Below are 22,388 nucleotides of genomic sequence, written 5' to 3'. Positions count from 1 at the left end.
GTATTTCAGTTTCTTCGCGCGGTTTGCCTCTGACGGAAGAGTGGCTTCAGCAAGTGGTGTGAAGCGATCGCGCAGACGAATCATAATCACGACCAACTTGGCGATCGGATCACTGGGCAGAATGCTGCACCGAGTGCTTCTACTATCTATCGCCGCTATCGGCGGAGGTAAGATCTTCCGTACGTTCTTTCTTCGGAGCACTGCCCCTACTTACCGTCCTTCGTAGTCCCCGCAATCTTCGGTGGATGTCCCGAGCCTGTGAAACACTACACAACGATTGGATGTGTGGCCAGTGTGCACCAAACGGCCCAAGGATGCCCTCGTTGGTTAGTAGTGGCCCGTGAAATCCTCTAAATTGAATCATCAATGCTAGACCACCCATAGGTTCGATTGCTCGGAACTGGCGCAGCGCACCAGCGATAAGTGTTATCTGTACGGCAAAAGCTACCAACTGAACGATCACGTACCGGACGAGAAGATCAAGCCAACCTGTTCGGCGCTCTGCACTTGTCAGAAGTTGGTACCGAAGCGAGCCCGGCATCCGCCCGACTTGTGACCGTCTGGTTCTCTTGCATCACTCCACAGGAATGCCCGGGGCGTGGCAGAGTTTCACTGCGGTCACATCGACTGCCCGGAGTTCCTGGCACCACTGGCACTGAACCGCGCCGGGTGTGTACGGCAGTACCGCGGGAACGAGTGCTGCTCGTCACGGCAGGTTTGCGGTGAAAAAAAGTTCCACCTGGCCCGGTGCACGCTGGACGGCAATCGGTACTACGAAGGCGAACGGATGAGCTTGGCACAGGATCCGTGCCTCACCTGTATCTGTGGAGCCAACTTCAACGAGACGCAGAATCCACTTTCGCAGACGAAATGCTACACGAACGATTGCCCGTTCGAGCTGACGTCCCCGTCGGTGCTGATGAGTGGGGCCGCACCGGTGTACTACGGCCGCGGCTGCTGTCCATGGGAGTGGCGAATGCGTAAGTAGTGCGAAGGTAACGATGGGACACGCTTTAACACCCCGATCACCCTGGTTTGCAGCCAAACCGGATGACCGTTTGCAGGCAAACGATGGCGGCGACAATGAACTACGATCAGCATCGATCTATAGATGTAGGTACGGTAATTTGACTTTGCACGCCGGAGAGTCCCTGGTGCCCGATGTGACCTCTCACGGTACCTACGAATGCCGCTGTTCCATTCCTCCGATGGTGCACTGCATTTTGAAGCCAGCGTGATCCGGTTCCATGTTCATCTTTCGAAAAGATCACTGATCCTCTTAAACCCATAGCATTTGCATGGACGAAACTTCTACGAAATCGGCACACGATCAATGATCAACGAATCAAGAAGAGATCTTAATAACAACGTGTTATAATAAATGTAACGCAACAAGTTTATTATTATCATTTCGAGCCTCTGAAGATCGATGATCGCGTTTTACTTTAGCACACAATGCACCAAGGGGGGGATCGAACACGTGCAACTCATTTGCTGACCCTCTGCCGTAGGCTGCGGGATGTCCAGCGAGTCGCCAACGTTGAGTGTTAGCTTCCCGTACTTACACTGCCCCAGCGAAGCTGCGGTCGGTTCGCTGCCCTTCACGATGGTGTCCGTCTCTCGAGCTGAAATGGTCGGAAAAGCGGAAGATTATTCTCCGGGCTGGTGCCTTCCGATTAATTCACGTACGCAGACGCCATTCCCACGGGCAGCACCGATCGGCCTTGTACACGGGTGCGCCGCCACCATACACGTGTTTCTCCTCGAACAACTCGAACCCGCAGATCGTGTCGTAACAGCTCGGATCGCTGTCGGTGGCGCTCGCGTTGAAGCCCTTCGTGCAGATGCAACTGCGGCACTTGTTGTCCTTGAAGTGAATGCGCTGCCCCTCCCGGTAGATCTCGCTCTCCAGCTCGCACGTGGCCAGCTTGTCGCGCTCGGCACCACACACGGAGCCCGCCGCGCAGCACTTCCTCTTCGTGTACTGCCGCAGGCAATTTTCGTGATCGAATCGGTGGAAAAACTCCGGACAATCGACGTGAACGCAGCGAAACTTGGCGAACGGTTCGGCACTGTAAGCAATAACGGATTCGCATGAGTTGCGCCACCAGTTCCCAGCGATCTTTCTACTCACGCCCGGCAGTAGCATAGGACGGAACAAAACTGGGCCGTCTCTTCGTTCGGCACCGACTCGCTGATGCTGTACGTCTTGCCGTTGAAGTAACACTTTGCATTATCGTGTGCGCTCAACGAGGGACACTCGTAACGCTCCGGGCACCCGTTGGCGCTCGGGTTACCGACCGGTGTGCAGCCCATAGTCTTGTAGTGGGCCAGCGGCGCACCACAACCGTGGGCTCCTACGGCTGAGCGGAATGGGCGAAGATCGTTACTGGAAAAACACTTCATTTGCGTTTATAGTTACCCCACAGGCCACAGCAGAATGCCACAAGAAGCAACCAGCGCATTGCTAGACGATCGTGATCCACGGCAACCTCTCAGAAGGTTCAGTGTCGAGCGACTGATTAGGCGCATCGCATTCGGACTGGATTCCTGCAAAACCTGATTCCTCCCGATTCGATGACCCGATGATCTCATCCCGAGCAGCCGAGGATCACAATCGCGGTTGTTTCGCAACTAAAGCCGCTAAAGTCGCGTTCCAAACGATCGCTGGCTCACTCGCGAAAACTCCGACGGAGATACTTTTGTCCGCTACTGTAGAAGCACCCTCATCAGCACCCATTATCAGTGCCGTTCAAGTTGTTTTCAGTGTTTAGGGAAACCCCACCCAGGGGACCATTCCATTTATTTCCAGCGCTTGTTGTTCAAATATTTACGCTGATGACGCTGATCATTGCCGGGTTGGGTTCGGTGCCGTCCTTCCTTTGGCGAAATTAGGCAAAAAAGTGACACACCATCCAACGAGTTTGTTTGATTTATTTCGCCAATCCGCCACTCTTACATCCTAAACATCACGGGAACACGGGAGCAGCCTCCTTCTAGCAGTCCTCCCGCTGTATGCAGTGGGCCAGCGGGGGAATGGTGCACTTGCACTCCACGCACTTATCGTCACTGGACACACCGTCGCCCTTGTTGAGCGTCAGTTTGCCGAATCGGCACTGCATGCCCGGCTCCGGGTTAGCCTCCGGTTCGGAACGCCCGTCCACTATGACCGTGTCACTATCGCTGGCTGCGAAGCGATGAGAGAGAGAGAGAGAGAGGAAAGTGAGAGAAGCGTGGAATACATTCAAAATGTCGGCCGATCACTCAATCCACCGATCAATCAACCGGTTGATCGAATGGGCGCGAGATGATGTAAGCCGCGGGCACTTACGGCACTTCCACAAGATCGGACAGCAGCGATCGTTGCCGAAGTAGATCGGTATGCAGCCCATCGCCAGGCGATCGCCCGCGTGCAGCTCGATGCCGCAGTGGACCTCGTAGCAGTGCGGATTGTCGGCGATCGCCGTGCCGTTGTCGAAACCCGCCTTGCAGAAGCACGTGCGGCACGTGTCGTTCTTCGGGTACATCCGCTGGCCCTCGTAGTACTGCTCCCCGTCCAGATAGCACCGCTCCAGCTTCGCCAGCTCGCCAGCCCCGCACACCGTGTTCTCGGCGCAGCATCCGTGGCGCGTGTACTGGTGGACGCACTCCTCCTTCGGGCGTGCAAAAAACTCCGCACAGTCGATGTGGGCACACTTGAACGAGGCCGGCTCGGTCACACTGCGATCACGGGCGGGACGTGGATTTGGGAGTTAGCTAAGCCGGAAGCCGATCGCCCAGCGTGTGGCACTTACTTAGAGCAGAAGCAAGCCGGGGAACACGAGTTCACTTCCTGGTCCTCCTTCGACAGCCGGGCGCCGGCCTCGTACACGGTGCCGTTGAAGTAGCACTTGTTGCCGTCACGATCGGTCAGCTCCGGGCACTCGTACCTTGGGCGCGACGAATCAGTGTGTATCTGTGTGCACGGCCAGTGTCGGGTGTACTTACCTTTTCGGGCAACACTGACCTTCTTCCACGATCGGCCGGCAGCCGAGCTCGGTGTAGTGTTTGGGCGGTGTCCGACACGGTTCATCGCACGCTCCTGTCGGAAACGGAAACCGGTGCATTAGTGTCACGTGCCGAGGCGGAAGTCGCCGGGAAGTCGTGTTAGTATCATCCGTGATCGTTCGCAGTCGCAGTGGGTAAACCATGAATCAGTTCCGATCAAGATAACGATCTTGCGTAGGTGATGGTGGTCACCAGCATAAGCACACACAAAGTGGCATTGTGCCGTTTGGAGGCCATCGCGATGCGACCAACGGCGGCGTCAATGACACAACACACCCGAGCCCGCCCGAGTCAATGGCGAGCTCTTTATGCTTCGATATGCGACGGCAAAAACCGGTTATGAGGCGATCGATAGAGCGAAGAATGACACCAAAGAAATGGCCCCTAGCCTAGGGGGCCCGACTCGAACGAATGCTCCTGCTCCACAAGGAAGGTTCCACCCGTTCCGTACCGTGACATAGGCCAACGAGGGCACCAACCAGCGCCAGACCGGTAGCGAAGTTCCACATGCTTTCTTCGGCTGTCTTTGCTTTTTTTACCAAACACGGCCACTTCCTGTTGCGTCACGGGTGTCACTCGCGTTAGAAGATGGAGTGCGCACTTCACTTGGTTCGCGTTCGGTACACTACTAACTGCCGCTCGGTGGACTTGGAAAACTTTTATACCATCGCTGCGCGATCCGTCAGCGAGAGGGTTACCGATCGGAGAGACCCGAGAGAAATGAGACAGAATGGCGGCGCGATCGCGAGAAAGCTTCCCGCGTATCCGAGATCCGGAACAATACGGAACCCGACTCCGGGCCGAGAGAGGAAGCAGGAGAGAGAGCGAAATACAGATACGGATAGTACACGGGGAGGCAAGAACCGGGGCAACCGCCATCGATCACGCTCGCTCAAGGCTTTCAAAGCGCGCTTTCGCGCAGATCGCGTGAAAAATGTGCACGATCGTGGTGGTGGGTGGACCGTGCGGAGATCATTTTGGGGTGGCCTTTGTTGACGAACTGTTCCGGTGTCCCTGGGGATGTTTGATTTTCAAAACAACACGACTTTCGGATATTCCCGCCGCAGCTAATACGGGCAGCGGTTTGAATGTGACCTTTCGTGACGATAATGGCCATTGGCCATTGCCTAAACAACATTGCCGATCGAAGCGCGTCCCCCGCCGGACCGATTGTTGTCGACAGGCGGCACTAATCACGCGTGCGTACCCGTCACATCCTGTTGTGGTGAATTGGGGACAGCCGTTGTGCGGACAACCGTTTTAATCCTCGGAATCGGCATAACGATCACGGACAGGGCAATGAGAGCGATCGCAAACACCGGCATTGGGCGAATGTGCTGGCATTATTATCCTCTTGAAACACCACACTGAATACACTCCCAAACTGATGGTGACCATGCCGAGTAGGTAAGCGAGGAACCCCGCAATTCCGTGCATCAGTTGACCGTAGATCGGTCGCACCACCAATGGCGAAGCTGGAAAGCGTAGTTCGTCGTAACGCCGCCAAAGACCAGCGTGACGCAGATCTACAAATCTGAACAAACGAGCATCAATTTGTGAACAAATTTCAAACAAGTGCCGGTAAACAAGCATAGAGATTTCGTTTTCTTACTTGGTTCCGCACTTTTTCTGAATAGATTTTTACTTTTACTTCGGATGCCTAAGGCACCGCTTTAATTATTCCTCTCGAAACGTGTGTAGCTATGCGACGAAGCACGATCGATCCCTAAAATGACCCGTCTCCCTTTTTCGTGTACTGTTTGGACATTTTGAACTTGAATCCATGTCGACTGGAAAGTGCTCGGATTTCTTCGCTTTTAAATTCAATGATAGCAATTGGCGTTCGCTTTTGATAGGCAGAAGATAGGCCTGTTTGTGGTGAGCCTGATGGCCATACTGTTGCTGATGCTGCTGCTGCTGGTCGTTGAGATGCGTTCCTCTCGAGACTCCGAAGAGCCACTACATCCTTCCAACGACCCCACCGGATGACCTTCTCGGTCACGTTCAAAAACTTGATTGGAAATTTTCGTTCTTGACAAAGCGAGATTGCATATTGTCCCTATCGGAGGTTGCTAAAATCGGTAACCTTCGGGCACGCAAATTATGCTCCAGTTCCGGTTCGGATCGCAACTTTTGTCATATCGTCGCTCGATAAGATGGTGACGAAAACCGAGATATCGAGAAACCGAGTCGGCGTGCAAATGTGGTTTTTGCTTCGAGTTTTTACCATTTTACGCAACTTTATACTCGGCAAACAATGCAGTACAAATACCGCCCAACATGAAGGCTTGCGGTATGAAGGCTTTTGGGAGGCAAGAGTGTTGCGAACTGGTCCGTACTTGTAAAGGCAAGGATAGTAACTTCAAATCAATCACCTTCATGATCAACAGACGGCTGATCATGAAGAGAGCTTAAGAGAGCTGATAGCTTGAAATTATCGTCGTATTTTTTACTTTTTCACAACATTCTATTTTATTACGAATTATTTTTATGATTTCTTTCGGTGTTATTCCAGTAAACGCAAAGGTAAATTTCATTTCTATTTCATTTTTTTTATCTGAGGAAAGTTGATCGCCTCCAGGAACGTTCGAATCCCCCTCAAAAAATGTGAAAATTTAGTCGTGAAAACTCTCCAGGAAGGTTGTCTCTTCTCGCTCACCACGAAGCATTTAGAGCCATACAGAGAGAAAAGAGACCGGGAAGGCAAAAAACAGAGACTAGGGACGCAGAGTCAGAAACGTCAGAAAGTACAGAGAAAATTTTCCAAAAAGGACAAAACAAATAAAATTAAAATAAAATAATGGAAATAAAGAGTGAAAAGAGTTTTTTATTTTGAAGAAGAGGAACTTATTTTGGGTCAGCACAGCGCATAATAGCACTTATGGAGAGTGGATCGTGCCAAACCACTTGCTATAAGACTGGTTACTATAGTATTCATTTCACTATAATTCATTCGTTCATTCCATTGACAAATGCTTGAAAATGCTCACAACCAAAACCGAAATCAAGTGAGGTGCATCGCTGAAAACAATGTAACTGCGTTGGGGAACAGTTTCATCAGATATTTTACAGCTAGGTTGTAAAGTGTTAAAGTCGGTGTTCTGGCTAGACCATCGTTGCGGGATCAGGTGAATACGCCAAACAGTGTTCAACGCTGTGCGACAGCGTCATTTCCTCCATTTTGTTGGGTCAGTCAGAAGGGTGCCGTTTCGATGCCGTCGGGAGCATCGATTAATAAATATTTGTGCCGTGCCCCCATCGCCCAAAGCATCGGGGCCGTAGTTTCAATGCTTGGCGCAGTGTAAGAAGGTGAAAAATTGGTTTGAACTTCACAAACGCTGCCTATTCGCAAAGGGAACGCTGTGGTGTATTGACGGGTTCGCGCAGGAGCCGAGAGAAGAACGTTTGCTGTGGTCACGTAGGCCAGTATAGTGTTTTTCGGTGCAGATTGTGAATCACCTTTTGATGCTCTGTTTTGTTTTCCCGGTGGCGTTTCCCTTCGGTTCCCGGTGGCTAGGCACTGAGAGTATGATGTAATAGATAAAATTATAATGAAAGTTATTACAATAATTAGCTAATAAAAAAAATTATAATACCACAAAAGAACTAACCCTCGAAAATCCGTCTTATTTCAGATCGGAAAAAACCGCCCGCACCATTCAATAAAAAATGGCAGAGGAGGAACGCACCAGAATACAGGTTTTCCGGCCTACCTGGGAAGAGTTTAAAAATTTCTCAAAATACATCGAGCACATCGAATCGCAAGGCGCACACCGCGCCGGCCTAGCCAAGGTAAGCCAAGTCGCGCGACGCCCACAGCAGTGTTTTCCTTCCTTTTTTACCCTTCCTTTTTCGTTATGGCTGCATCTAGTTTAGGCTATTGATCCAAACAACTCATACGGCTACCGAAAAATGCTGAGTTTGACAAAATTTCGCCCTCTGCCCGATTTGTTTACAAGCAGGGTGCATCTGCAACGAAAAAGCCTATACTTTTTGTTGTCTACAACGCTTCCACGCACACCAACACACTCACACATGAGGGAAGTTCGGTTTTGAGGGCTTTCCTCGCCACAGGTAGCCATTTATGTTAAGTATGTTGCTCTTGATCGGCACTGGAACAATATCGAATGGTTCCAACATTCGTTTTTCGCCTAAACAGCGTTAATTTCTAATTGTTCCACCCAACAGCTGATTTTGACAGTTCGTATCTCACGAACACTACTGCATCAGCTACGTGTAGTTTGTAATAGTAGTGGTGTTGTTTGGACCATTTTACGCTACACGTGCTTTTTATTGTTATTTTTTATGTATATCTTCACAATCAAAACCACAATAGACCAAACGGAAAGGAATTTTTGCTTGTCCATGGGCTTGGTTGCGTTTCCGGTACAACAATGGTGGGGTTGGCTAGGGGTCAACAACCTGTAAAAACACATCGTTACTGAAAGCATCAGAAAAGACGAAGGAGAAGGAATGTTTTCCATGATCGAGTGGTCTTAGCGTTGTTTGTTGTATTTGTTTTGCTGGTTGCGTGATAACACGAAGTCGCACCGATGCACGCACACATACGCATTAATTGTAAACATTGCGGCTAAACGTATAAACAATGATCCGCATAAATGGCGCGCTCTCATGGATGCAACTAACGCGTTCCGCTGTTTTCAGATAATACCGCCACCAGAATGGATCCCGCGGAAAAAAGGTTACGACTTGGAGGGAATTGACTTGACCATCCCGGCACCCATTTGCCAGGTTGTGGCCGGCAAACTGGGGCTCTACCAGCAGATCAACATACAGAAGAACCCGCTCACGGTCTCACAGTTCGCGGAGCTGGCTAACACCGAGCGGTAAGTATTGGCCAAGCCAGGAGGCCCCTAAATGGGTTCCCTAATTGGTTTTGTTGTTTCTTCCAGTTACACCACACCAAAGCACTTTGATTTCGAAGACTTGGAGCGAAAGTACTGGAAAAACATAACCTATGTCGCCCCGATCTATGGTGCAGATGTTTGCGGAAGTATTACGGATACAGATTGTGATGTAAGCGAGACGACACCATCGAAACGGCTCAACGGGCAGCTCACTGATTCGTTGTTTTTTTTTAGGTTTGGAACATTAATCGGCTGGGAACGATTTTGGACTATGTCAACGCGGATTACGGTATATCGATCGAGGGTGTGAACACGGCGTACCTTTACTTCGGCATGTGGAAAACCACATTCGCCTGGCACACCGAAGACATGGATCTGTACTCGATCAACTACCTGCACTTCGGGGCACCGAAAACGTGGTACGCCGTGCCGCCGGAGCATGGCACGAAGCTGGAAAAGCTGGCCAAAAGTATGTTTCCTGCCAGCGACAAAGGATGTTCGGCCTTTCTGCGCCACAAGATGACCCTCATCAGCCCGCAGATTCTCAAGCAACACAACATTCCATTCGACAAGATTACGCAGGAGAAAAATGAAATCATGATCACGTTCCCGTTCGGGTACCATGCCGGGTTCAACCATGGGTTCAACTGTGCCGAGTCGACCAACTTCGCGATGCCACGGTGGGTCGAGTACGGCAAACGGGCCTCGCAGTGCTACTGTCGCTCGGATATGGTGAAAATTTCGATGGACACGTTCGTGAAGCGCTTCCAACCGGAAAACTACGACGCGTGGATGAACGGTACGGACTTTGGGCCACACCCGGAGGACCCTACACACGTGGTGGGCCCCCCGCCGCGGTACGTTGAGGAAGACGAGGGGATCGAGTCGTTCTCGGAAGAAAGCGATCTGACGCCGATGAAGCGGGCATGCAACGCGGTTGTCTGCATTCCGAAGCTGTCGTTCAAAGAGAAAAATCCCGATCTCGATCTGAACGACATCCAGAACAACCCGCACCTGTCGGACGAGATCAAGCAGTCCCTGTTCATAACCGGTGACGAGTACGATTCCGAGACCGAAGAGCACAAACCGGAGACGCTAACGGTGGAGACGACAACGTTTAAAAGCTCTTCGTACGATCCATTCGACGACGACGAAGATGATGAAGACGATCGGGGCAGTTCGTCGAAGAAAGGTAACAAGAACCGAAGGAGGAAAGTGTCGAGCGACTACGATGACGATTGGTACGAGACCACCAGGAGTCGGTCAAAGTCCCGCCGCAAAAGTGGTAGCAGAAGGGGGAAGCAACCGTTGGACGAATCAGGAGGCATTGCGAACGATGTTGCCCGAAAGGCCGAGATGGAAGCCAAAAAGAAGGAACGCGATCTGGCCAAAGAGGTCCGACAACAGCAGATGTTGGAAAAGAAGCGACTGAGGGAAGAGGAGCAACAGCGAAAGCGCCTCGTCCAGGAGCGATTGAAGCGTGAGGCGATCGAGCGGAACAAACTGCATTCGCGGCCGAGTTTACTGTGGAATCAGGACCTCTCCGGGGGTAGTGATCCGTTAGGAATTTTTATCAACGTACGAAATTATGAAGCAAAACCACGGGTACACAATAACCATCCATCAGCCGGTACCGGTACCATGCCATCTTCGTCATCGGCCACCGCGGCCAATGTGATCAACATACCACGACCCGTACCGTCGATTTCGGCCAATGTGATAAACATACCCCGACCATCACCGTCGACTAGTTCCTGTGGAAGTTTCCGTTCCAATTTCTATATGCCACCGGTGGTGAAGGTATCGTCTGCCAACGCTCATCCCCGATGCGTGTCAAGCAACCCCAATTCATTCACACGCCCTACGTTGATCCCAATTAGCAGTGGTTCGGTTAGAACCGTTTACAGTGCACCGGTCGTCCGAATTAATCCCACCCTTGGCGCCAACGGAACCTCTTCTACTTACTACAAACCGACGAATCATGGCGTCGTGAACGGCACCGTTGGTGGAAACTATTCCGTGGCTCACGGGAGCAAAGCAGTGCCACCACCGCTTACCTACCTACTTCCACCGGCACGAAAACCGTCACCGGAACTGTTCGAAAAACGCAATTTCTTTACCGAATTTCATAACTTCATCGAACAACAGAACTCAGAAACCGTTGAGAATGGTCCCAGTAAAAAGCCCTTAGACGTCAGAATTCCGCCAGTAAAGCAAGTGCCGTCATCGATCAGTAATGAGGGTCTATCGTTGCTCCGGCCAGTGCTTAAAACTTACTGTAAACCTAAGGTACCGCCTACGGCCAGCGTCACCCAGACAAAGCAAACGGTGCCCGATGGTTCGCTGTTTCCCGAAACCATTGCCCGTGGCGTGTCAAACGGTGTGCCATCATCTCCGGACCGTACGTCGGTACCACGGTTAGTGCCCTTGCAACAAACATCCCAACTGGTGGCTCGGTTACTGGCACCACACCAAACGGTCAATGAAATCCCCGTAGTATCACAGTATTTGATCAGTTCATGCCAGTCACACGGTGCCACAAAGTCCGTAGATACTCGACCACAGTACAGTAGCGTGGTCCGAACCGTCGCCGAACCGAGTGCCGTGGAAGACATTCGACCCCAGTACAGTAACGTTATCCGAAGCATCAACGAACAGAGCGCGGTGGATGATACTCGAAAACAGTATAATGGCGTTGTCCAAATCGTCGACGAACCAAGTACGATCTTCTCAACGATTTTGAGCGCCTTCGAGTGGCCATCAACGATTGACCCAACTTCCTCTAGCTAATCGCCTATACCGCCTGATCAGCACTTCCACCCGCACGATTGCAACTCGATTGGCAGAACATTTCAAAGCCCCGTACCAAATATTGGGGCGTGAAGATCTTTCTGGATCTACCCCTACAATCGCGCAATGGGACACTTTGTAGCTTTTTTAACTTCATTTTTGCCATCGAATTTGGTTTTAGCTTAGACTTAACCTTAGGCACCACGAGGACACCCGAGCACTGTGGGATTTTACAACGACTACGGACGATCAATAGTTAATAAACCACAAAGATGAAGACTCTCAGGTTTTGGCTAGGTTTGTTTACGAGTGGTCCCTTACGATCTCGTTCCGTGCGTGTCGGCAACCCCCCACACACACAGCCACGCCAGCACGAGCACTGATCGCAATAGTGATAGCAAGATCGATTAAGAATATTGTATGATACTGTGTCTGAAATGATTCGTTTTAAGTTCCGAGCGGCCCACTTTTCGCGTGAAGCGAAAAGGTAGTGTTGGCAAACAGCGTAAACAAGCTCGAAAGTTCAGCTATATATTGATGAATACAACTGATGTAGCTAATCATCATCAAACTTCAACCTCTGTGTCCTGCTTAAACTTGTACTAACTTTTCAGGATGGAAATGACAGCACGACAATAAGATAACAATAACCACAAAGATTCTGCCACTCTGGGAGGGAGAAAGGGAGAAAGCTGTCCTGCTCCGACAGTGGATTCGATCGTTTACGGTTCATCGATCGATTCGCGTCTGATCGCGTATCTCGTGTTTACATCGTTGCCGTTGCAGTTACTAAATTTCCGCCGTTCCACCAACTGCTGCTGGATCTGTCTCAGGAGGGGAGATTTTATACCATTTTTCCCACATTTATTCATTTACATCGTCGTCGTCGGTGTAAGCAATTTCTTTTATGTTTATTTGCTTCGTTTGGGATCTTAATCATTTTGTGTAATCAGGTTGGTGTTTGAGATGACCCCAAGAAAAGCTCTCGACATAAAGTTTCGTTCAAAACGCTGTCCAATTCATTTCCATTCCCATACGGTGGCATGGGCACATTTTCCGACCAACCCAACGGAACACTTCCCACGGTCTATAAATAGTCGCACTGTTTGTTGCGTTTGGACCGCTTCCGAGAGCAGTAACGGGAGCGTTCTGCAAGTAAACATACCATTTTCTTATCACATTGCGCCGGAGAACACAGGAACGAGCAGACCAACAGGAGACCAACTAAAGCCGGCGCCAACCGTCTCCGGTGGTCAGTTGCGGTTGGTGTGTTCTGGCGTTCGAACGTACGAACCATCTGGGGTGAGTATCCGCCATTTCGGATGGGTTGTTGTCCCGGTGCAAATGTGTAGTGCAAAAGAGTGTAGTACTTTCGTGACAAATCATCCAAAACCGAAGGTAAAGTTTTGGCTTTCGGTTTTTTTGCAAGCCAAGAACAGTGGAGTTCCTAGCTCCAAGTGACGTGCCAGCGAATAGTTTAAAATTAAATAGGTTAATTGCAATCAGATCAACATTACATCCATTTCAGAGTTTATTTTCTATAAGCCTGGTGCGCAATATGCTCCGAAAACGATCCTCATAATGACCACCGAAAGCAAGCGATAAAAATATCGCTGACTCAGCCCGTTTCGGATCAGTTCATCGCTATCCATTACCGCAAAGAAATAACATTAACCCCGATGGAGGCGCCTGGTTCTGGCCTGGCCATTTGCTCTCACCTGCACTTGATCCGGTTTCGCGGATCATTTCGTGGAAAGGAAGCATCCGATCCGTGTCAATCGGCAGCGAATCTGATTTCGATCACGTTGTGCGATGTTCGATGCGATGTGCGATCACGTTGTGGAATGGACACGTTACGCGTCGTATTTTTATTTATCCCGCGATGAAATATTGACTCGCCCGCAAACGACACAATATTTTAAATTAATCGACGGGCCAAACGACGCGTTGATGGCCAACAGATGGTGCCGAAAGCGATCGGTGCCAAATGTTGGGCCGTGTTTAAATTATCATTTTTCGACCCACTTCTTGCCCGCGGGGCAGGTGAATAAATTGGTTTTATTCACAGCACAGGGGGAGGGTTTGGCCAAAAGAATGAAATATAGATTACTCCTGCGGAATGCACTCCGCACACACATTCCGCACGACAATTGCACCGGTTCCGTGGCGGTGGCGGAAAGTTCCATACGCCGTGGCGATCGGCTGGACGGAGAGATATTTCCCAAAAATAAACCCAACCCAGGCTGGCATTAGCAAAACTCATTATTATTGTTTATAAGCACCACGCGGGGTCACTCGGGGCGGCTCGGATGTAAAGGCGCACATGGCACACAACAGAGAGCGCTTCCTCCGAAATCGGCGGTCGGTGGAAAATTTATTTATTCTCACCATTTTCGATAAAACTCCGGAATGTTTTATTTAACTCTCCACCGACCCTTTTCTAGATCAATATTTTCCTGAAACCCGAGTCCCCGAGAGGAAAGTTATGTGAGTTTTTGGATAACGCGACGCAAAACCCTGTAGCGAACCATGCGAACCGGATTCCGATTCATCCCGGAAAGCCGGCCCCTCCAGTACATCCCGGCCTCGCGCTTCTTCTGGGCAACCCCGACGGTGCGTATTGATGGCCATCGTCGTTACCGTCGGTAGTAAATTAACTCTCGGAGTTCCCTCACAGGTCAACACATCGCTCTACAACTACCCGCTGGAGCTGTGGGGCACGATCCCGGAGACGGAGCTGATCGTGAAGCTGTGCGTGTTCATTCCGATCATCCTGTTCGGGCTGCTCGGCAACGGTATTCTGCTCGAGGTTATCTTCTGCAACCGCACGTTGCGCACGCCGAGCCATCTGCTGATCGCGAACCTGGTCGTGACCGACTTCCTGACGCTGCTCGTCTGCCCCATTTTCTTCATGACGCACGATTTCTTTCAAAACTATCTGCTCGGCCCCGTCGGCTGTAAGCTGGAGGGATTGATGGAAGGTTAGTGCCAGCTGCCGGCCGCCGTAGTAGTAAGGGAACGATGGTTCATCGCGGGGGGTGGGGGATCGTTCTCATCGGTAGGTGGTCTGCTGGTCACTTCCGTGCTGAGCATGTGCGTTATTAGCTACGATCGCCTGTCGGCGGTGGTGCTTTCGTCCGGCACGCGTCTGAAGGGCCGCGGAACGGCGGCGGCCATCGCCTTCTGCTGGGTGGCCGGCTTCTCGATCGCCCTGCCCCTGTTGCTGTACCGCCACTTCAAAGTGCGCCACTGGCAGAACGTGATCGAGATGTACTGCCACGAGGATCGCTCCGTTCTCGCGCCGTACTGGGAGTTCCTGCTGGTGATGCTGGTCTGGTTGCCGCTCGGGATTATGCTGATCGCGTACACGCTGATCATAGTGAAGCTGGACCGCTACGAAAGAAGTGCCCTACGGCGGCAACACCCGATGGTGGTCCGCTACAAGAGCCGGGTGGCCCAGACGCTCTACATCGTTCTGCTGGGCTTCATCGTGGTCCGCGTCCCCTTCACGGTGCTGGTGTTTCTGTTCTACAGCATCGAACCCTTCGAACACTTTCAGGTAATGGGTGGATGGGATGGCGAAGCTTTGTGTAACAGCGTTCAACCCCTTCGCATCCCACAGTTCAGCGAAGGATTCATCTACGTTTGGTGGTTCGCGAAGGTGGCCTTCATTTTCCTCAACGCCGCCATCAATCCGCTCGTCTACGGGCTGACGAACAAAACGTTCAAGAGCGCACTGCGGGGATCGAAGGTGCTGCAATTCCTGTGCCGGCTGCCACCGGAACAGGGACCGGACGCTGACCCGACCCAGACTGCCCTACGTCCCATCTGCTGTTGGTGCTGCTGTCACGGCGCGGCCAAAGCTGGCGACAGTCCGGATCCGGAAGGATCGTCGCAGGATGAGCAGATCATCTACCGCTCGCGGTTCCCCCGGCTGAGCCAGCGTTTCCGTGCCACGTGGCTGAACTCTACGTTCCGAAACAAGCTGCGCAAAAAAACGGACTCGACGGTCGAGGATAAGGATAATGTAATGTAATGCGATGATATGATCGAAGCACAAAATATCGACAATAAAGAAACAATGGAATCGCGGTGGTTCGCGAATGGAATTGACTCGATCTGAATTTATTCTCCAATCCGAAAAGCATGTTGATCGAACGAGGTAAGTTAAAAATGTGGTTTTCACAACCCAGATTGAACGCATCGTGTAACAGGAGTTCATGCATGACGACAGGAGGTTTATTTTTTGTTCGGAGCCGAGTCACGAGGCTCGGCGAAATCGAAACCGAGTCGATTTTGCACCACCGAATTTGTAACAGGAGCCAAGTTCCGATAAGAGGTAGAAGAATGAGCGGGGCCGATTGGAATGTGCCGAACACCGCTCATCTCGCTCGGTCCTCCGTGATCGGCGATCTTCCGTCTCCGAGCCCGGAACCGACCAGGCAGCCAGGGCTGTAGCTCGCAAGGGTGATGAGATTTCTAATTATTTTTGCAATATTAATTTATTAATTATCTAGCTGTTCCCGGCGTGCGTCGTCACGCCTCACTTCATTCTCATTGTACGGCAAAATGTGCACGAAAATATTTCACAAGCACTTAAATATAGCCAAAAATACAGTCCAATGTTTTCAAAAACTGCTAATTTTTGCGATTCTTTTAAATTTCATTACCCTTACGAGCTACAGCCCTGGCTGGCCGGTCGGTTCCGGGCTCGGAGACGGAAGATCGGCGATCACGGAGGATCGAGCGAGATGAGCGGTGTTCGGCAACGCACTCACGTTCTAATCGGCAACGCCCAATCTGCTACCTCTTATCGGATCTTGGCTCCTGTTACAAATCGTTGTCGCAGAATCTCGCGGCTCGAGTCGATTTCACAAAAATTATCCCCTGTCGGCATTTATAAGCTCCGGTTACGCGAAGATTTTCCTGTTCATAGTTTTTCCACGCCAGTCCGCCACGAGGTTCCAGGGCGTTTTGAATGCAATTAAACGTTCAACTTACCTCTTTTGAAAAAATTTGACAAACATATTTCGGATTAGAAAATAATTCAGATCGAGTAAATTCTATTCGTGAACCGCTGCGATGTCCATTGTTTATTGTCGATATTTTGTGCTTCGATCATCCTGCGACGATCCTTCCGGATCCGTAGCGTCGGGGCGGCGAATAACCGGAACGGACATCGCCACGTGCAACGAAAACGCGCCGCCAAAAATCGCCTCCGGATATGCAACGCAGTCACACCGCCGCAACACACCGGAACGCCGATGGGACAGCTCACGCGAGGAGCATGATAACCATAAAAAGAAAAAACATCGGATCCGACTGATCCCCATCAGTGGCTTCTGTGCGACGGGCACGTACATACGCGGCGATCTCTATCTCGCGTGGCCCAGCGGCCAGCCAGCGCGCGTAGGGGTGGACAAAGATAATTCTATACTCTATTTAATAATCCCCGGGACAAATAAAACAATCTCCACAGTTCGCGTCCGAACGCATCTGCGAACGCATCTGCGCGCGCTGGCAGCACACAACGGGGGGCGACAACAATTTACGGCGGTGACACGGCCGATTTAATAATCCCCAGGACAAATAAAACAACGTCGGAACGTATCACACAACACGGGTGACTCGGTCTCGGTCGCTGAATTCCGTCCTGCGCGCTCGGTTAGTACCTACTAAAGGACGCGCTGCCGCTGAGGAGTTGTTTCACAGCTCGCCGTTTGTTCCGCTAATTAACAGTAATGATCATCTCCGGCACGTGCCACAGAACTTTCAGATTCCCCGACGGGCAGCCGACGTGGAAGGGTTTCAGAGTAGAGTCCCTAGAAGTAGTCGAACGAGCGTCGGAGACCGGAGTCTGCAGTCAACCCGTGGGGTGGGCCTTCCCCTAGAATCTCTTACGAAAGCTGCTACGAAGGAGCCTTCCGGAGCAGCAGCTTCCGCTTGGGCAGCGTGTGGAGTGGCTCCCACTGCCGACTGCAGAGTGGCTGCGAAAGAGAGAGAGAGAGCGAGCGCCCCTGATATCGAGGAGAGCATCGAACACAGGTGTCTGATAACACCTGAGGCTGGGCCCCCGCAAACCCGAATAGTTCTCCTCGGGGACGCTGCGGTACGGCGAGTTCAGTAACGGTTCGGGTTCTCGCCGGTGAAGATCGCCGCTCTACAACCGCTCTCCGTGGCTTCGCCAGCGAATCGATCGCGTTGACCGCGTGCGCGTGTGTCGTGGGCACTGTCTTGTGGGCTTCCAGTACCTCGTGGCGTAGCGGGGAACCGCGAAGAGTGAGAGTGATCCCGCAAAACCCGTCGGGGTACGGATTAGGAAATATCTATCTGCCGGCGTGCCCGATCGCCAAGGGGTGTGTGCTGTTGTGGCGATCTACGAAGGTGATAAACGGATAGGTCAACAAATTGACGCATCTACGCAGCGCATTACTCGGCGCGAGCAAGGGCAGCCGTTGAGACGACGGCCGGTGGCCACCGTTTCCGACAGAGGAAGAAAAAAGCAACGATAACAACCTGATCGTTATCGACCCCCGGAGTACCGCGAAGTAGTACCCCGGCGTCGGAGGAGAAGTGCCAAAGTCCACGGGGGGCCAGACACAGGAAAATGCCGATTCTTCAACCAGCACCAACGCTGGCCACGCTCGTCGTGGAGGGAGCGCTGAACGCGACACTCGGGCTGGTGGCGCGCCATGAGGAAGGGGAGGACGATGAGGACGACTCGCCGACGGTGGCCAAAGCGGTCACGATGGTGGTCCTGTTCAGTGCCAGCATGCTGTGCGGGCTGCTCCCCTTCCAGCTGGTCCGCTGGTTCAAGATCAACCCGGAGGCCCCGTCGGGCAACCATCTGTTCTTTATCCGCCTGCTCCTGTCGTTCGGTGGTGGGGCCCTCCTCAGCACCACCTTCCTGCACCTGCTGCCCGAGATTAACCACTCGATCTCGCTGCTGGTCGAGAGCGGTGCACTGCCGCCGCCAGAAGATCTGCCCTTCCCGCTCGGTGAGTTCCTGCTCACCGGGGGCTTCTTCGTGATCTACCTCATCGAGGAGATCGTGCACTGGTGGATGCACCGACGATCGGCAAAAGCACGGGCAGCGTCCCGTGTCGACCCCGCCATCACCGCCATCCAGAAAGAACCGCTGGACAGCTCGGGAATAGTGGCCGATTCGAAGCACTCCCATCATGCCAGCAACCACTCGCACCTGCCGATCGGGAACGTCAGCTACCCGATAACCGATGTCGACGGCCGGCAGGTCGTGCCGGACCTGAACGGGGACGTCGTGGCGAGCGATAAGCCGGAGGAGCCCGGCTCGTCCAGTACCCTCCGCGGGCTGCTGATCGTTCTGGCCCTCTCGATCCACGAACTGTTCGAGGGTTTGGCGGTCGGGCTCGAACGCTCACCATCGGCCGTGTGGCTTCTGTTCGGGGCCGTCGCAGCCCACAAGTTCGTCATCGCGTTCTGCGTTGCGTTCGAGCTGCTGGTAGCGGCCGTCCGGTTCCGGGTGGCCGTGGCGTACATCTTCGTCTACTCCGTCGTCAGCCCGCTCGGGATCGGCATCGGCATAGCGCTCAGCTCCGTGAGCGACGATGCGAACGACACGATCGAGGTGGTATCGGTTGTCCTGCAGGGCATGGCCAGTGGGACGCTGGTGTACGTGATCTTCTTCGAAATTCTCGCCAAAGACTCGGGCCACAGCCACGGTGGCGGTGCTCCTGGTGGTGGTGGTGGTGCGGCTGATGGACCGCACGGGTCCGACGGTGGCCACAGCCACGATCTGCCCGCGACCAGCGGCCTGTGGCAGTTCTTTGCCGTGCTGGTCGGATTCGCGTTGCTACTGGGCATTCAGATTGCAAGTGAGTAACGTGTGTGTTGTCATCGCATCCGGTGGTGGGGACGTCGGGACAGTGTCACAGGGTGGCGCTGGTTGTTGGTCAAGGCTGCACGCACGCACGCACGCAGGCGCGCGTGCGTTGATAACATTGTAACACCTTGAGGGATCGGTACCGTTGATCGGGTTCAGGTTCAGTTATCGCCGCCACTAAACCTGCTCTGGTTGCGTAAACCGTCATTGGCCGGCATTTGGAAGGTCCACCACACCACTACTTTCCCGTATCAGTGATCCAAACTTCGACTCTAATCTGCTGAACCTACAAAAGAAAGGGCTGAAATCCGTTGATTATTATGCTCGCTTCTCTACGGAGGAACTAAGATATCGAAAGCATTTCTGAAGTGGCCTACGGTTAAGAATATTTAAAATGCGTTATGCACCCCGCACTGGTACTGGTTTGTGTTTTATTTTATTCAAATGTTTCAAACCGCATAAGTTTACGTTGACCAACTCCATGCCAGATCTGCAAAAGTGTGGAGCTGGATTTGCCTTATGACCCTATTGGCCAAGGAATAAGCTTTGAAGCCATATCCTAGACGGCTATTTTGATAATATCCAAATATTCGGAAGTACTAAATCAAAAGACTAATTCATGAAAAATATTCTAAATCGATTTAATGGCCGATCTTAACGTTATTGACTTCCATTATTTAAAAAGAGCCTCCAAACGGCTTAAGACGAAAAGAGATAATAATAATTATGAAACACGATCTTACCATGAAATTACGGTATAATATATGATCGTACAAAATCGATCAAGAAAACGGTAAAGTAATTTAATTGATATCAATGATTCAATAGATTTAGATTCGGCAAGTGCAAAACATTCCTGAAAGAGAAAGCCTACGGCACGATCGCGGGCAGAGCTCGAATTGCACGGTCCGTGTTGAAGCATTCTTCAACGCCATTTCTCAAAAGACAACCCAATTCGGGAAGCCTGCGACAACTTCAATGACTGATGGGTTGCTTCCTGTTTGTGTACTTGTTGTGGCCATGTTTTTTTCTTGTTGTAGATAAAACTTAAAACGGACGCACCGGAGAGCGAACAAAATTTCCCCCCGGGGCAAAGTGTTTGTCCCCGACAGCTGTACAAACAGCACACATTTCGTTCGAGAGCTCGAAACAAACAGACAGAAACGTCTATTACGAAAGAGCCGCAGTCAATTCAGTGGACGGCTCAAGATGCCCCACGCTCGATAAATTAAGTTGTCCGCGGGCGCAAGGGCCGCAACAAGTTAATTGGCGTTGAGGTGCACGACTTCGATGCATCATCACCATCGCGATCAGGTGTTTAGTGTCTTTCGTCTTTCTGTTGAACCCCCTGCATTATTCACCCCGAGTCGGAATCGCTTTAATGCCACACTTTGAAGTGGCGGGGACACGTAACAGAACATGCTTGGGCATCGATTCGTACAGGCCGTTAGGTGTTAGGTGTCACTGGCACTCGAGAGGGATTCGGTTCGATTTCGGTTCGGTTCAAATCGGTGCGGATTAATCCGCGACGATTGGCCAGTTCCTGTTCGCGGTGGGCGGGTGACGCAAACCGACACCCAGAGCATATCGCCCAGTATCGCCCCGCATCACTAACGCTCGTCCGCTGACGATCCGAATCCGTTATCACGCGCCGTTAAATGTGGGCCTAAGCCGCCGCAATGCAATCAACACGTCCCGTAACGTCCCGTGCTCAGAGCTTAACGCGCCAATATGGGCGCCCTCATTTGTTCGATAGGGCCCCACCAATTGGCCGTTCCATTCTTTCTCCCGTATCAACCCGGCAACAGAGGTAGGTGCCGGACAAAGGTGCAACCATAAACGGCGCGACGCTTTAACGATCGTTAGCCCTCCCCGCTCCGTATCACCGTGGCCGTTATCACTCGGAACCGTTAAAACAATGTCGACCTGATACGAAAATCTGTCAAACCAGACAAAGCGGCCGCGCGGACTTCAGCCACCGCGCATCATCCCGTTATAACGCCGGGAATACCAGGAAATTGGACGGCCACCGATGCCGTGATAAGATAAAGCAATTGAACTGTTCGTTTTCACGTTGTCGCGGTCTGGGTCGTCAAAATTCCGTTAGTCCCTGCCCTGCTTGAGACGATACTTGCAACAATGTTGGCCAACCACGCAATTTTTTGGCTATTCTCGATACCATAAAACCATTTGCCGCGTCCCGTTATCGGCAGCGGGGCGGATTAAATCGAACTTCTATGGGCAATCAAGCGCTCGATAAGCGTCACTCTAATTGATTTATCGTTCCCTCCTTTCCTTGGTTACAGCGGAACACGAACATAGCCACAGCCATGGGGGATCGGACGACCACGATCACGAGCATCATCACTAACGGGAAGCGTGCTGGACCAAACTTAATTAGTAAATTCGAGACGAGATGGAACGAGACGTGGAACGTATTTAATATGTAAACCCGAAGGTAGGCCACCTCCATGGCACACATTCCACGGCGAGACGCGTGAAGCAATAGGAGTTGTTAGTGCCGCGAGAGTGCCCGCGGTTCTAGGGGAAAGCAAATGTGATACATTCAGTAATACGTATTGAAAACCTGTCCATAACCTAAACGATAACCGCATAGCTTTAACGGGATGGCAAAGGTGGATTCTGGTAGGGATTAAAGTGGTGGCCCGGGAGTTAATGGGAAGCAAATGGAATTACTTAAATAAAATGATATTCATCAATGAGCGGAGCACTGAGAAGCCATCATCCGGGGGTTATGTTTATTCTTTTCGGATACTCTACTATTTTGGTACGGTACACTTTCCTCATGTCCTTTTTTGTCA

At 51.7% G+C, this 22,388-nt stretch overlaps 6 protein-coding genes across 6 annotated transcripts; 4 read left to right on the top strand and 2 right to left on the bottom strand.

Annotated features, from left to right (window-relative positions):
* The first annotated feature begins 32 nt into the window (after positions 1–32).
* On the top strand, positions 33–1,400 carry LOC131206723 (uncharacterized). The gene is made up of 5 exons (XM_058199394.1): positions 33–167; positions 227–326; positions 385–516; positions 586–980; positions 1,042–1,400. Exons 1-5 carry the CDS (start codon positions 122–124, stop codon positions 1,236–1,238), a joined length of 870 nt encoding a protein of 289 aa, XP_058055377.1. The 5' UTR covers positions 33–121; the 3' UTR covers positions 1,239–1,400.
* Positions 1,378–2,602, bottom strand: LOC131206725 (uncharacterized). Its single transcript, XM_058199396.1, has 4 exons — positions 2,423–2,602; positions 2,135–2,363; positions 1,690–2,072; positions 1,378–1,625 (listed from the first exon to the last, which is right to left on the bottom strand). Exons 1-4 carry the CDS (start codon positions 2,463–2,465, stop codon positions 1,441–1,443), a joined length of 840 nt encoding a protein of 279 aa, XP_058055379.1. The 5' UTR covers positions 2,466–2,602; the 3' UTR covers positions 1,378–1,440.
* Positions 2,603–2,922: 320 nt separating this feature from the next.
* Positions 2,923–4,661, bottom strand: LOC131206724 (uncharacterized). Its single transcript, XM_058199395.1, has 5 exons — positions 4,499–4,661; positions 3,988–4,081; positions 3,795–3,929; positions 3,332–3,720; positions 2,923–3,187 (listed from the first exon to the last, which is right to left on the bottom strand). Exons 1-5 carry the CDS (start codon positions 4,554–4,556, stop codon positions 2,997–2,999), a joined length of 867 nt encoding a protein of 288 aa, XP_058055378.1. The 5' UTR covers positions 4,557–4,661; the 3' UTR covers positions 2,923–2,996.
* A 2,381-nt stretch (positions 4,662–7,042) lies between these two features.
* Positions 7,043–11,711, top strand: LOC131215330 (lysine-specific demethylase 4A-like). Its single transcript, XM_058209722.1, has 5 exons — positions 7,043–7,175; positions 7,683–7,839; positions 8,713–8,894; positions 8,961–9,084; positions 9,150–11,711. The coding sequence occupies exons 2-5, from the start codon at positions 7,717–7,719 to the stop codon at positions 11,703–11,705; spliced, it is 2,985 nt and encodes a 994-aa protein (XP_058065705.1). The 5' UTR covers positions 7,043–7,175; positions 7,683–7,716; the 3' UTR covers positions 11,706–11,711.
* Positions 11,712–12,892: 1,181 nt separating this feature from the next.
* Positions 12,893–15,741, top strand: LOC131205345 (neuromedin-U receptor 2-like). The gene is made up of 5 exons (XM_058197416.1): positions 12,893–13,007; positions 14,150–14,318; positions 14,383–14,686; positions 14,768–15,264; positions 15,328–15,741. Exons 2-5 carry the CDS (start codon positions 14,235–14,237, stop codon positions 15,739–15,741), a joined length of 1,299 nt encoding a protein of 432 aa, XP_058053399.1. The 5' UTR covers positions 12,893–13,007; positions 14,150–14,234.
* A 1,843-nt stretch (positions 15,742–17,584) lies between these two features.
* On the top strand, positions 17,585–22,199 carry LOC131212875 (zinc transporter ZIP1-like). The gene is made up of 2 exons (XM_058206939.1): positions 17,585–19,558; positions 21,873–22,199. Exons 1-2 carry the CDS (start codon positions 18,313–18,315, stop codon positions 21,935–21,937), a joined length of 1,311 nt encoding a protein of 436 aa, XP_058062922.1. The 5' UTR covers positions 17,585–18,312; the 3' UTR covers positions 21,938–22,199.
* Positions 22,200–22,388: the final 189 nt, after the last annotated feature.

This window comes from Anopheles bellator, chromosome 1, assembly GCF_943735745.2.
Source record: "Anopheles bellator chromosome 1, idAnoBellAS_SP24_06.2, whole genome shotgun sequence".
Lineage (NCBI taxonomy): Eukaryota > Metazoa > Arthropoda > Insecta > Diptera > Culicidae > Anopheles > Anopheles bellator.
Note: the sequence above shows the minus strand (reverse complement) of the source record. Positions and strands in the feature narration are given on the sequence as shown.

Excerpts from the sequence above, each read along its gene's own strand:
- LOC131215330 (XM_058209722.1), top strand. The coding sequence starts at position 7,717 with ATGGCAGAGGAGGAACGCACCAGAATACAGGTTTTCCGGCCTACCTGG. Across the intron at positions 8,895-8,960 it reads GAGCTGGCTAACACCGAGCG|TTACACCACACCAAAGCACT; the intron begins GTAAGTATTGGC and ends TGTTTCTTCCAG. Across the intron at positions 9,085-9,149 it reads TTACGGATACAGATTGTGAT|GTTTGGAACATTAATCGGCT; the intron begins GTAAGCGAGACG and ends GTTTTTTTTTAG.
- LOC131205345 (XM_058197416.1), top strand. The coding sequence starts at position 14,235 with ATGCGAACCGGATTCCGATTCATCCCGGAAAGCCGGCCCCTCCAGTAC. Across the intron at positions 14,319-14,382 it reads TCTTCTGGGCAACCCCGACG|GTCAACACATCGCTCTACAA; the intron begins GTGCGTATTGAT and ends GTTCCCTCACAG. Across the intron at positions 15,265-15,327 it reads AACCCTTCGAACACTTTCAG|TTCAGCGAAGGATTCATCTA; the intron begins GTAATGGGTGGA and ends CGCATCCCACAG.
- LOC131206725 (XM_058199396.1), bottom strand. The coding sequence starts at position 2,465 with ATGCGCTGGTTGCTTCTTGTGGCATTCTGCTGTGGCCTGTGGG. Across the intron at positions 2,364-2,422 it reads ATTCTGCTGTGGCCTGTGGG|CCGTAGGAGCCCACGGTTGT; the intron begins GTAACTATAAAC and ends CATTCCGCTCAG. Across the intron at positions 2,073-2,134 it reads GTCCTATGCTACTGCCGGGC|TGCCGAACCGTTCGCCAAGT; the intron begins GTGAGTAGAAAG and ends TATTGCTTACAG.
- LOC131212875 (XM_058206939.1), top strand. The coding sequence starts at position 18,313 with ATGCCGATTCTTCAACCAGCACCAACGCTGGCCACGCTCGTCGTGGAG. Across the intron at positions 19,559-21,872 it reads ACTGGGCATTCAGATTGCAA|CGGAACACGAACATAGCCAC; the intron begins GTGAGTAACGTG and ends CCTTGGTTACAG.
- LOC131206724 (XM_058199395.1), bottom strand. The coding sequence starts at position 4,556 with ATGTGGAACTTCGCTACCGGTCTGGCGCTGGTTGGTGCCCTCGTTGGC. Across the intron at positions 4,082-4,498 it reads CCTCGTTGGCCTATGTCACG|GAGCGTGCGATGAACCGTGT; the intron begins GTACGGAACGGG and ends CGTTTCCGACAG. Across the intron at positions 3,930-3,987 it reads GGTCAGTGTTGCCCGAAAAG|GTACGAGTGCCCGGAGCTGA; the intron begins GTAAGTACACCC and ends GTCGCGCCCAAG.
- LOC131206723 (XM_058199394.1), top strand. The coding sequence starts at position 122 with ATGCTGCACCGAGTGCTTCTACTATCTATCGCCGCTATCGGCGGAG. Across the intron at positions 168-226 it reads TATCGCCGCTATCGGCGGAG|TCCCCGCAATCTTCGGTGGA; the intron begins GTAAGATCTTCC and ends CGTCCTTCGTAG. Across the intron at positions 981-1,041 it reads TCCATGGGAGTGGCGAATGC|CCAAACCGGATGACCGTTTG; the intron begins GTAAGTAGTGCG and ends CCTGGTTTGCAG.